Source organism: Mya arenaria, chromosome 13 (genome assembly GCF_026914265.1).
Source record: "Mya arenaria isolate MELC-2E11 chromosome 13, ASM2691426v1".
NCBI classification, from domain to species: domain Eukaryota; kingdom Metazoa; phylum Mollusca; class Bivalvia; order Myida; family Myidae; genus Mya; species Mya arenaria.
Genome location: NC_069134.1, coordinates 58089148 through 58103107, shown reverse-complemented (window position 1 = coordinate 58103107; position 13960 = coordinate 58089148). Strand labels below are relative to the sequence as shown.

Here is a 13960-nt window from a genome sequence, read left to right as displayed (position 1 = left end):
CAAATGAGACAATATTTCAAATCGTCAACTCTGACAATGAAATTGCGAGATGCAAATTAAATTATCTCATTCGTCCACAACAAAACTCATGGCCACTCAAGTTTCGTCATCCCCTAATGAAGGAAAATAAAAAATTGATCTGTCTCATTCATACTGCAGAGGCATAATATGGAGCATGGATTGGGCAATGTTATACAGTAGTGACGAGCATGAATTGGGTAGTGTTAAACAGTCGACAAACATGAATTGGGCAATGTAATACAGTAGTGACGAGCATGAATTGGGTAGTGTTAAACAGTCGACAAACATGAATTGGGCAATGTTATACAGTAGTGACGAGCATGAATTGGGTAGTGTTAAACAGTCGACAAACATGAATTGGGCAATGTTATACAGTAGTGACGAGCATGAATTGGGTAGTGTTAAACAGTCGACAAACATGAATTGGGCAATGTAATACAGTAGTGACGAGCATGAATTGGGTAGTGTTAAACAGTCGACAAACATGAATTGGGCAATGTAATACAGTACTGACGAGCATGAATTGGGTAGTGTTAAACAGTCGACAAACATGAATTGGGCAATGTAATACAGTACTGAAGAGCATGAATTGGGCAATAGAATATAGTAGACAAGAATGAATTGGGCAATGTTATACAGCAGATGAGCATGAAATTGGCAATTAATACAATACTGACAAGCAGTACAGTAGATAAGAATGAATTGGGCAATGTTATAAAAGTTAGCCAAGCATGAATTGGCAATGTTATCAAGTGGACGTGCATGAATTGGGCAATGTTGTACAGCTGAAGAGCATGAATTGGGCAATGTTGTACAGAAAACAAGCATGAATTGGGCAATATTGTACAGCTGAAAAGCATGAATTGGGCAATGTTATCCAGTAGACGAGCATGAATTCGGCAATGTTGTACAGAAGATGAGCATGAATTGGGCAATGTTATACAGAAGATGAGCATGAATTGGGCAATGTTGAACAGAAGACGAGCATCAATTGGGCAATATTGTACAGCTGAAAAGCATGAATTGGGCAATGTTATCCAGTAGACGAGCATGAATTCGGCAATGTTGTACAGAAGATGAGCATGAATTGGGCAATGTTATACAGAAGATGAGCATGAATTGGGCAATGTTGTACAGAAGACGAGCATGAATTGGGCAATATTGTACAGCTGAAAAGCATGAATTGGGCAATGTTGTACAGCTGAAGAGCATGAATTGGGCAATGTTATACAGTAGACGAGCATGAATTGGGCAATGTTGTACAGCTGAAGAGCATGAATTGGGCAATGTTATACAGAAGACGAGCATGAATTGGGCAATGTCACACAGCAGACAAACATAAATTGGGCAATGTCATACAGCAGACAAACATAAATTGGGCAATGTCATAAAGCAGACGAACATGAATTGGTCAATGTCACAGTAGAATTATTTTTTTATGAAACATTATACAGCAGACATGTCCCTATAAAGAGACAAAGATGATGGTGCCACTACATGTTTTGGACATAGCAGCAACAGCCCTCTACACAGTCAAAGTTCAATGACTTTGACATTCTAATATGAATTCTAACTTAACAATCATGGATGCATGATCAAATAGAATTATATATATATAATAAAAACAGTTTTTAACTACGTCAGCATTCGTATGTGATGAAAAGTTTATTTTCCTGAAGAAAGATTTTCAATAAATGTTTGACAGACTCAGAGAAATGTTTTTGAATGGATTGCAACAGGAGGCAAGCCATTTATGAATATCAATCACCACTGATTGACAGTGAATACTAATGTCCTATTGAATATTACGCCCACGAAATACTTTTTTCACACTAAACATTCGTTACAAGCTATGAAATAGCTATACTTATAGAGTATGCATGCACTAAAATGAATAATGTATAAATTGTTGTTGTTTTCATGAAATATCCCCTTTTAGCTATTTTAAAATGATCACAAGAATATTCATATAAGTTTCATTATAAAACTGATTTAGGTATTGTTTATTTCTGAAAAATTGATCTGATCAAGAGAGCTAAAAGCTTTTTTCAGAAAAAACTCAGGTTACAGAAAGTCCAGGGTGTCGTTCCAATTCAGGATTTTAGAATAACTCCAATAATCTTAAATCTGAATAAATATCACAAATGATTCATAATTACTTATTATTTATTTCCTCAACTTAGGGCTCATCTTTGATAAGTTAATTACATTCACACAAACAAGTATGTGTAAAATAAAACTATGGCACTAAGATAATTTCATTTTACGACTAAAGTCAGTTACATTCACACAAAGATGAAATTAACAAAACTATGGCACTAAGATAATTTCATTTTACGACTAAAGTCAGTTACATTCACACAAAGATGAAATTAACAAAACTATGGCACTAAGATAATTTCATTTTACAACTAAAGTCAGTTACATTCAAACAAAGATGAAATTAACAAAACTATGGCACTAAGATAATTTCATTTTACGACTAAAGTCAGTTACATTCAAACAAAGATGAAATTAACAAAACTATGGCACTAAGATAATTTCATTTTACGACTAAAGTCAGTTACATTCAAACAAAGATGAAATTAACAAAACTATGGCACTAAGATAATTTCAATTTACAACTTAAGTCAACTAAGATGTTGATTGAAACATGCCAGCCCCAGAGGTTTAATTGAAAATCAAGCAAAACAACATTAGCAATAAAATACATACATTCTTTTATTTCTTCATTATAAATCATAATATATAAAAAAAATTAACCCTTTGTGTTCATTTTATCAATCTTAGTAGTGTGAGCTTGTCATGGGAAAGAAAACAGCCAGATAGGGCTTATCAGTACAGCTTCTGTATCCACTTGTACACAATCTAGAAGCATAACCTCATTATATGTAATTCTATCATCAAATCTTGCAATCTATTTTGAATTAATGTATTTTAAGGCGCTTTCATTTGCAGACATCAGACTATCACGAAATGCTTTTGACATATCCATACTCACTTAATATTGCATTTAAACTGACAAGTAAAAACATCAAACATTTTAAATTAAGAAAGATGTACAATTTTTGCCATCAATTTAAATTACTTGCTTTCTTGTGATACCTCTGCAATGACGCCAGAACTAAAGCAATCTTTCTGAAACTTATGCACAGTTTATAGCTATTTTTTATTCAAATAGAGAGCTGTAAGATTTTCTTTTAAATTTTTCAAAGAATTGAGATAAAACAATTGAGATTTTTCATCATAACAGTGTTGGCATTCAGGGTAAAAACTTAGTTTTGGGCATATTTATACTTGTCAATATAAATGGAAACATTTACATGAAACTTGGTATTTTTAATTGTATGTTCATAATGATTATAAGCATGCATGTCCAACCATTCAGCATCCTAAACAAGGCTACGTTTACATGAAACTTGGTACATTATTATTAAAAGCTAATGCATAAAGATTTTAAGCATGTAATTGCAATTCCAACCATTTGGCAGCCCATAAATGGATATACCTTTACATGTCCATAATGATTTTATGCATGTTTGTAGTAGGTCCAACCATTTGGCAAACTATACAAGGATCCATTAACATGAAACTTGGTACATTATTATCTGTTATTTAGTTACATATATGCTTTTTGTATTATGGGCTGGAGGCCTTTAATTTAATAAATTTCCGTTTGTTCGTTCGTTCATAATGATTTTAAGCATGTTTTGCAGCAAGTCCAATAATTCTGGCCAATACACATGCTCAGAGCTTTACCCCTTGGTCATCTGCGAAACACAGACAATCACATCAGGCATTCTGCTAGCAGATCCTTCGTTTAACCAAGGTTAACCAACTTATTTTTTGTAACATGCTAAACATCTTGCAGCACTTGCTGTACAAAAAAAATGATTTTTTTGCTTTTCTTGTAAACTATATTGAGTGCAGATATTTACTTGATCAAGTATAAATGTATGACACGATAATTAGCTTTCTTTACAAGCAAAGAAACACTCTAACGCAAATTATGTCAATACCTTTAACATAATAACTTCAGTGTTTTTCACTTTTAAGTGACATTGATTGATTGAGGTAAAAAATTAAAAAGAACAGCTGACAAGAGTGCCGAGGAGTAAATTTAATATGTCAACGATTGTCTGTTGATTTTCAATCAATAAAGGAGAATAACTTGGAAATTATTTATGCATGAGTTGCTGGCCTTACTTTATATGTGCGTATTGTCCCTTGCAACATAATTATGTACCAAGTTTCATTTGAATTTCCTGAAGGGTTTTATAGTTATTGCTTAGGTTAATGTTTTTGCACATCAATGCTGCTTAATTCAAACCAACAACGACAAGAAAACAACAACAGGGTTATGAATATGACAATACCTCAACTTTCAATGATTTGAATAACAAACAAGCCATTAATATCAAGATAATAACTCCATTTATCTTTTGTAAAAAAAATATGCATATTTAAATGACTAGTTAAACAAACAAACAAAGAATCATGTGGCGTTAACCGGAGCTTTATAACAATTAAACTAAACTTGTAACTGTTCCAAAAACTGATGGAAGCAAGCAAAAATACATGCATCAAATTAAAGAACTCCTTTATTTTTTCATGCAGCTTGAAAAACACGCAGTGACTGAACAGCACACTGCCCAGAAAACATTCTTGATGTTCAGCACTCATAATTGACCCCAAATGGCGGGGAAACGTTTGTTCATCTAAATACAATTAAGAATCTTAATTCAACCTAAAGCCAACTTCTCAAAATCTTTAGCAAATACTACAGTATATTTAAACCAAGAGCACCAAAATTCTTCATTTTTTTCAGTTGAACAAATCCTTTTTTTCAGTTTTTTCAGTTGACCGTTTTTTTCAGTTCTTTTTCAGTTGACCAAGGGGTAATAAATAAAATAAATTTAGCCCGAGTCATGGAACTTGGTATACATGTGGACATTATCATTGTGAACAAATGCAATAAGCTCCATGGGGCCACACGCATATAATCAACGTACATATGATAAAATACAATAAGTACGATCAAGGAATTCAGTCAAACATAATATACAAGTGTTAAAAAAGTGGCACAAAAGAAATCAAACGTTTTGCTTGAAAAATCAAACTTAATTTATCTGAACTGACAATTGCAATTACGTCTCTTGAAATAGATGTTCTTAATGGCCCTGTTGAACATGGAATTATTATCTTCATAGGTGGCTCACTTGAAAGTTTTTTGCACGACAATGACAATTACGCGTAATGCTATCATGTGCTTAATACCTTTTTTCATGAAAACAGAAAAGCCTAAAAGAATGGTATATAACTTGAAAGCTTGTTTTAAAAAAAATAACTAAGATCTTTGTACCTTTGCAAGAGCTGTCACCGATTTAATAAACACAGACTACCCCCCAACGTTGTGAAAATACAAATCACACTGGAAATATAAAACTTACTTAGTAAATATTATGAAACAATAATATCTTTCGAAACGAAAACATAAGTATGATATGGTAATTTGTAAGGTAATATAATATTCATACACTTAGTTTATAATAAGAAATATCTTCAAATAAACAGGACTTTCACTGTAGTTCATGTTGACAAGACACTTCATTAACATTAAGATAAGCTTTTTTCAAGAGCTAAATGAAACTTGGGGGTAAGAAAATCATTAGCCTTGGCATCTACAGCAGACGTAAAACCTTTAAAAAACTCCATGTTTGGGTAATATTAATACAACTGCATGACAAATCAGTTTTACACATTAAAAAATAAACTTTCAAAGTGCACTATCATCGTAAGTAAAAGCATATTATGTACATAGGTATTTAACTGGGCTATCAAAGTTTCATTTCACTGAGTGAAGGACTTATCATGATATAAACGGTAAAAAAAAAAAAAAAAAAGCGGTCTAAAATCGTAATCGATCACAGGAAATAATCGGTCAAGACATTTCCATCAATTTTCAAATTTGCAATCAAAATCATAATCTGTTAAACAATAAAAGTACATGAAAGCAAATTTGTATGTTGTATTTTTGTTATTTTGAAGAATTTTTTGAAAATGATAAAATTAAGATTTTTTTGTCTGTTTAGACAAATTATTTATACTGTTTTTCAACCATTGATCTATTTAAAAAGAATAAAGCAAATTAGCTATAATCGATTCTGAGAATATGCAATCCATTTCCAGTGACCTCAAAAGAAAGAGTATTGCAGCTAAGAAACCCAGAAGTGACAAAACCTTCTCTAGCAGGCAGCAGCCAATCATATAAAACTGGATAAGTTATCCAAAGGTTATCTTTCGGTTAGTTTGCACATAAAAGCAATTTGATTGGTCAACAGTATTTCATTCATTTCGACCAATCAATTACCATTTTGGCTAACTTTAAATAAGTGCAAAGATTAAAAAAAATGCACTCAAAAATCAGCTGTTTTTTTCTGTAAATCTTCAGTCAAACAGTAAACTGTCAAATAGTAAAATGCTTCATTTCCACTGGTTCTAAAACCCTCGTACAAACCCTGACCATATCTAATAAACCTGTCTCGGCAGAGCAGGTGGCGCAATAATAAAACAATGTAATGTCTTATTTTGAATTTATTGTCCAAGTATACAAACAATTGCTTATTGGTTTCTTTGAAGAATTTTTATTCCTCACACTCAATCATCTGTCTTCTCAGGTTGTACTTACTGGTTACTAACCAAGTGAACTAGATGGACAATTTGTTGGTAGACTCTGACAGCCATTGACATCAACAATTGGAGTATGATTTTCAAAATTCAAGGGACCACAAGCTGAGATATCCTCCCCAAATAGTAATTAATCATGTCTTGATTAAGTTCCTAGCCATAACAGTCCGTATATCAACACCCTGATAAATGCTTCCATCTATAAGAAGCAGCTGTTTTTGGACACCCCATAAACTATTCCTTATCAGTTCAGCTGACCATAGGGCTTTTACAAATCTCATAACTCAAGAATTTATTAGCACCCACCAGCAAGCTTCTTGGGGCACTTGAACCTGCTACTCTGGGTACTCAAAAAGCTTGTAAAACGAGCAGTTTTAAGCATTACTGACATATAATTGACATTTGAGTTTCAATATCTAACAGACATAAGCAATGGCATTTTAATGACAAAATACAAACAAGTATAGCTTTCAGCAAACACAAACTTGAGCCATTCCTTGTAATTAGCTTCCTTTTTTTTAAATCCCAAAATTCAGGCACGGCAAGTCAACATAATTTTTTCCAATCTTTGATCATATAAGTGTGTTGTCAGATCAGGCCTAATGTGAATGTCAAACCTTGGACCATAGAAGGGCTTTGTAAGACCAAACCTTATTTAAAGGAAAACATGTCTGACCTTGAGCCATATTAAGGGAGCAGTCGGACCAGACTTGAAATTTAAATGGACATTGTAAAGCTGGACTTGGCCATATATTATGTAAGCTAAGGCATTGTCAGACCAGGCATAATGTACATGAACTTTGTTCAACCCGGGCAAAATAAGGGTACTGCCAAGGACACAGCCAAGCCAGACTTCAATAGGCCATATATAATGTAAGCGAAGGCGCTGTCAGACCAGACGTAAGTAATGTAGAGGAACTGTGTCAACTCACCTAGTAACCCAGATCTTTGAGATTTGGCAAATATAAATTGAATTCAAATATACAACATAATTATGCTGCAAGTATACAAATGATTATTGGCTACTGCACTTCGAAACATGCTTTATCAACAGTTTGCTAACTTATTTTTCCGACTAAATAAATACAGTCCTTTTGATAAAAGCTTACAATTTTCCATTCTCCAAAACAATCACGCTCCTGTCCCCAAACAGAGCGCGATATTAATCTGTTCTTTCTTTCCTGTACCCACCATTTTTATTAAATCCAATTGAAAGCCTTCAATTACGCAAATTTGAGATAAAATTTTGTCCCTGTTTTCTTACACGTCTAGTAAAACATAATGCTTCCTACATTAGGTACAGCTTGGATTCCTTATTTAGAACAGTCATTCAGGTTACTCTTAAACTCATCTTAATCGGGATACATTTTATCAATAGTAAAATATTTGAGAACTTTTGTTGAATATGATATACCTGGCCATTCGTCTGACCTTAAACTACATTTCCATAGAACACTGAATCAAGAGTTACTCCAAATGTTACACTTAAAGACCAACATTGGCTCTCCTGGAGAACCACTTTTGATTGACAATCTAAATGGCAAAAACCATGTGTGAAAACCATGGGAGAAAAAATGTTAAACAATAGATGTTGAATATAAAAAAAAGCATATTTCCTTAAATTGTTGCTTCCTCCATACTACTGTTATCAAATTAACTGTCAACATGTTAATCTTAGCAATGTCACAATGCCATTTTGCACTGCAAGTGACAGTCAATTTGTACAACCCCAATAGCAGCTTCAACAGTCAATTTCAACACTTCAAAGATCTTCATTTGTCACTGCCACACATTTTCTTGCCAGTGAAATTAAAGCTACACCTATTACCGTAAGTTACAAAGATTTAAGAGAAACCAATGCTAAACTGCAGTGTACTTGTATGTTTTTTTTAAGCCTGCGTCTTCAGTAGTTAGTTCCAAGTTATATGTAAAGTGACATTCATTCAAATGTACACTTAGTTAATTTGCAAACAGTAATTATACATAATGAATATCATACACTGGAAAAATAGTAAATACCCAATATAAAGGAGAAATTCTTATTGACTTGATTCTTTCCTCAGAATAATTTGGGCTCAAGTAAATTAATTCTACAGAAGTTAGAATATTCGCCAGACATCTAATCCAATTCATGTTATTTTCCCCTGATCACTGCAATTCCTGTATTGATCAGAAAATTGCAGGCAATTTGGAACCGAAATGTTGTGGCCAAAATGCACACCAAGAACATGGTCTTCCCATTATATGAGATGCTGTGAAATAAGTCTTAATTCTTAAATGGTATACATATAAAAATGATTTTGCACCAGACAGAAGGCATTTTTTGTTGCCCCAATCACTGCTCCAGAATGTGGACAGTTCTGTGGCTGCTTTCAGTGCATCAGAATAAATGCAGCTTAAAATTTGTGGATGCAATCACTTTATCACAGTAAAGGCAGCTTTGTGGATGCAATCACCTTTGTGGATGCAATCACTTTATCACCATGAAGGCAATATTTGTGGATGCAATTCTGACTTTATCACAATGAATACAATATTTATGTATGCAATCACTTATCACAATGAAGGACATATTTGTGGATGCAATCACTTTATCACAATGAAGGCAATATTTGTGTATGCAATAGAATGTTCAAGGATCAAACATTCACATCAAACAAATGTCAATGCTGTTCCATTTTTCAGAGTTGAGCAAGGGGAATAACTGCATAAATATTGCAGTCTGAGTGTTAATTCTTGGTAATGCACATTTTCCTTCTTAACATACATACAAATTTTCAAGATATAAGATTTTCAAAGTTATGGCAAACATTAAAAATATTATAATCAAGCAATTGGCGACAATACACTGCAAACATAGACACCAACACTTTCTATACTTTTTTCAGTGAAAAACAATATGCTTATTAAAAAAAATAATCAAACATTTACCTTTTGCTTGTGTCTGTAGTGGCCATGGGTGGAAGGCAGCACATGAAAAATAAAATAAACACAACACACTTCAGTTCCATTGTCAAACACCACAAATCAATTATCAAAACAAATAAGCTAAAACTCCTTTTTCCATAAAAAATAGTTCTTTGATTGACATGGGTTCTCAGCAGTAAGAATACTGTAAGTCCATTTTTCTTCTCTGCAGATTTTCTCATAAAAACTGGTTAAGCCATTTCAGTTACGATATTTACAAGCCAAGAACTGTCTTGCAAATAAAAACACATCATTTACATCTTTAAACACCATTTACTGTCAAATTTCACTTTGTCTTAGCAAGTTATAATCCAAATTTGCAGGTGCTGTTCCAAGGAAAATCACAAATGTCAATCCTAAATTTCTTTCATCTAGTTAACAAGATTTCGGTTAATTACACAAGAATAATAAAATTAATGTTTTAACTGTTATTTTTGCACTGACGTTAAATAGTCTTAATACTTTCCAATTACTTTTATTTAAGCCATGACATATTTCCCGTCACTTTTTCTTTCATTTTTTACACTCTTTTAATTCTTTTTGTCATAAATTGCCAACAAATACAATGTTGAGAACCTCCCTCTACCATAAAGATTAAATATTTTTCTTTCAGAAATACAATCACTAAAATATCACTAAAACACTTTCATGATAATACTGTGAGTAAAAGAAGCAGTTTGTCATAAAATTTACATAAATATAAATTGTTCACTATTATTTTCTGCAAGCAACATTCTGGGAACACAATCATTTGAATTCTGGTGACAAAATCAAGCACAGCCAATGTTGTCTGCTACTGCCTGGACTGGTTTCTGTTATTTTCTTTTGAATCAATGAATTCTTACAACCAATCTTATAATACCATGGGACCAGTCTGGTCTTTTCTCACACAGAGTTCCAAGCAAAGTAAAGATCAGGCCAAAAAATTGAGTCTAGTGTTTTTTACGTCAGACTCATTTTGGAAAATCCTGAGAATCTTGGACACTAGGTTTTTATATTAAATTAAAGAAGTACAAGTTAAATGAGCTGAGGTTTTTATTTTAACAAGCAGTTTTCAAATGTTTGTTTTTCTTAAGGAAATAAAAGAGAAGTGAATCTTTTATTGGTCGATTTGAACTCAATCCTGGGTTGTGGCTTGTAACTCTTTGTATCTTTGATAAAACAATGAGACAGTAGCTTGTCTTTACACCTTGGGTTTGTGTGTGTTTGGGAAGGGGGGGGGGGGGGGAGTGGGGTCAAAATCACAAGACTAATTAAGAACCCAAAATTTGCAAAAAAAACAAAAACATCACATGCTGACAAAGGAATGTTGAACAAAAAAAGAAAGAATAGAAAATGGCCATCAGTCTTTCACATTCTTAGGTTAACAACCAACAATTTATATTTTAGCCTCATTGGCTTCTATATGAAACACAGCTCCCTTCCTCTGCTTCTCCCATCTGTTCTGGGACCCCTGGGGCCAGTGCTGGTAATTAATTGATAAATTCTCTCATATTATCAGTATTCTGAAGATTATTATCAAGTAAGCTTTAAGATTAGGGAATATGATAACCAAGTTCTGAAAAATGTTTTTTTGCTGAAACCATAAATAATAATCTCATTTTTCGTACATTATTTCAAGTATTTTAAATGAATATAGTTGTTTTCAATGTATCAGCAGAGGAATGAATGCCACTCAGCATTTTAGTTTCCAAAAGCTAACAGAAATCTCATCTGTGACAATTTAAATATAGGGTATTGTTGTTAGCGTAACCCTTCAATAAAATTGACTACTGTTGTTAATATCTGAAGTTATTGACAATATATTAAATAAGAGTTGACAATATTTTAAGACATCATCAATACCAGTATGTTGATGAAATTAAAGATTAGAGAGCACAGATATATATTGACAAATATGTATTTGACTGCAACAGTATGGTTGATGGATCACAAATCAAATTATTCAGCAAAATGATTGCACAATTGGTGGCAAAAACATATTTGTCAATTTTATTTATTTAATATTATTGTCAAATTTATTGTTAATAGATGGGCTGTAAGACAAACATATTAAAATACTCTGACAGGAATATACATTTTATCAAATTGACTTTTGTTAAAGCCTTCCAGACATGGCAATATTAACATTCTTCAAAGTAAGATTTAAAATTTGCACATCTTTGTTATTATTATACATTTTGTATATTAAAATGTAAAAAATGCATCACCGTAAACCCCTCATGGAACTATGTAGTTCATCCCTTCCAACAAGCCAATCAGTGTCAAGAATGTAAATGTGCTCTCTATTTCATTTTTTAGCCTACGGGACTAAATCTATTCACTTATTGACTTATTATGTGCTTACCAGAATTTTTGAACATGAACAACAAGTCGGTATTAGTTCACGTATATTACAAACTATAAGTGATGACTTTGAGCAAATACCAATTGAACCAGTTCATTAAATGGTTAATAAACTTGCAGTCAATGTTGCACATTTGGAAGAAATTAGATGATCCATCAATAATACAAAAAATGTGATTGGTAAAGTATCATTTTTATGTAACAAAATGTAAAGTTTTAAAATTCAAGCATTATATGTTATTTAAGAAACTATTTGATAAAAGGACTTTATTATGATAATGAATTTAGTTGTATTAACTCCCTTTAATATGTCACATAATAATAGTGAGGTCATAATGGTGTGAATAAAATATGTAATCCTTGCAAAAAATATTATAAAGGTCAATGAATATCTATACTTAACATAAAAATAATCTCGATGTTAATTTAATATCTAAAATGCACTAACACATCTTTGCGTCCTAATGATGGATGGCTTACCTCAAATTTGCAAAGCATGAACTATAACCTATACTTTAAGATCTTTATTTTGATGGACAAGCTTCATAATGACAGGGTTTAACATGTCTAAACAATCATAATTTCTGCAAACCTCATGCCAGTCTTTTTAAAAAAGAATTCGGTAAGTTTGTGATAAAATAATTGCATTATGAGCATTTAACAATTAAGAAGCATATGCAGTGCTTATTTGAACTATAAATCAAAGGCGCTATCAATATATTGACAGGACTGTCACACTCGCCTTAGAACATTTTCACAACGTTTACTTCAATCTTACAGCAGATAATATAAAATATTTCTAAAATAACTCGGTCCACTTCTAATCCTTTGATATGAAATTTTATCATTTTAATGTTTATCGACATATTATTCATAAAGTAGATGTACGGAATGCTCAATCTGCGGCAATGACAGAAAGAGGAGTGCAAACATTTAATGCAGTTTTTTTAAAGCCGCACTCTCACATATTGAGAATTTTGCCATTATCTTTTACTATTTTGTCTCAGAATCAGCTAATTTTGGCATCAACACCTTCAGTACAGTCATACAAGATTACGCACTTGTAATAGAACAGATCTCAATTGCTCTGAAAATGACCAAATTCTTTAGTTTCCTTCAAGCGTTAGTAACGCTTTTAGCAATAAAACATATTTTTTTTACCATAAATATGAAAAAAATGTGATCTAATCTATAGTCAGTCTTCTTTTATCACTTGTTTGCATACATTATGCAAAAATAAGCTCGTTCAAAGACAAAAAATTGTCAAATCAGTCAATCTGTGAGAGTGCATCTTTAAAGGCCTTTCAAAGTGAAAAAAATGGGTCAAGAGGGCAAAAAATAAACATTTCAAAATTTCAATTTTTTTTTCAATATTATATTTCAAGAGTTAATCTTACGTACTTCGAAATATTTTTGGGGGTAATAAGGTGTTGAGCAAATTTTACAAAGTAATATGTTATTAGCCTGAGATTTGTTGGAAAACTGTTTGAATTTTAATGGAAAATTCTTTCAACCAGATGAATATTTTTTGTATAAAATTGTCCTATCAACAATGTCTTACATCTGCTTGATAACATATTTTCAAATAACAAAAATATTCAAGAAATAAGTGGTTATAGCGACTGAAATTCACATCCTGGTTACAAATGCAAATGTCTTTCTAAAAATAGAATCAATCAGCACAAAATCACAAAACATTCTTGATTGGATAGTGTGTCAAATATTTTGGCACCAAATAGTGTTACACTTTAACGATAAAATGCAAATGCTTTGTTGAGCCAAAATTTGATATTAAAGTTTGTACTTCATAAAATTTGCTTAAGCTCTCAAAACACCTACACATGTTTGTTAACATTATTATACACACTTTATGTTCGACCAAGGACATGACATTTGACTATATGAATATTCAGTGTTTTGGTCCTTCAAAACTACTTCT

General features: G+C 32.2%; 1 protein-coding gene across 1 annotated transcript in view; it reads right to left on the bottom strand.

Annotated features, from left to right (window-relative positions):
* The window catches only part of LOC128214473 (muscle, skeletal receptor tyrosine protein kinase-like), a 57810-nt gene that overhangs the window by 25666 nt on the left and 18184 nt on the right, over positions 1–13960 (bottom strand). The window contains exon 6 of the mRNA XM_052920961.1: positions 9640–9652. Within this exon, the coding sequence (XP_052776921.1) occupies positions 9640–9652 (13 nt within the window). The remainder of the gene's footprint in view (positions 1–9639; positions 9653–13960) is intronic.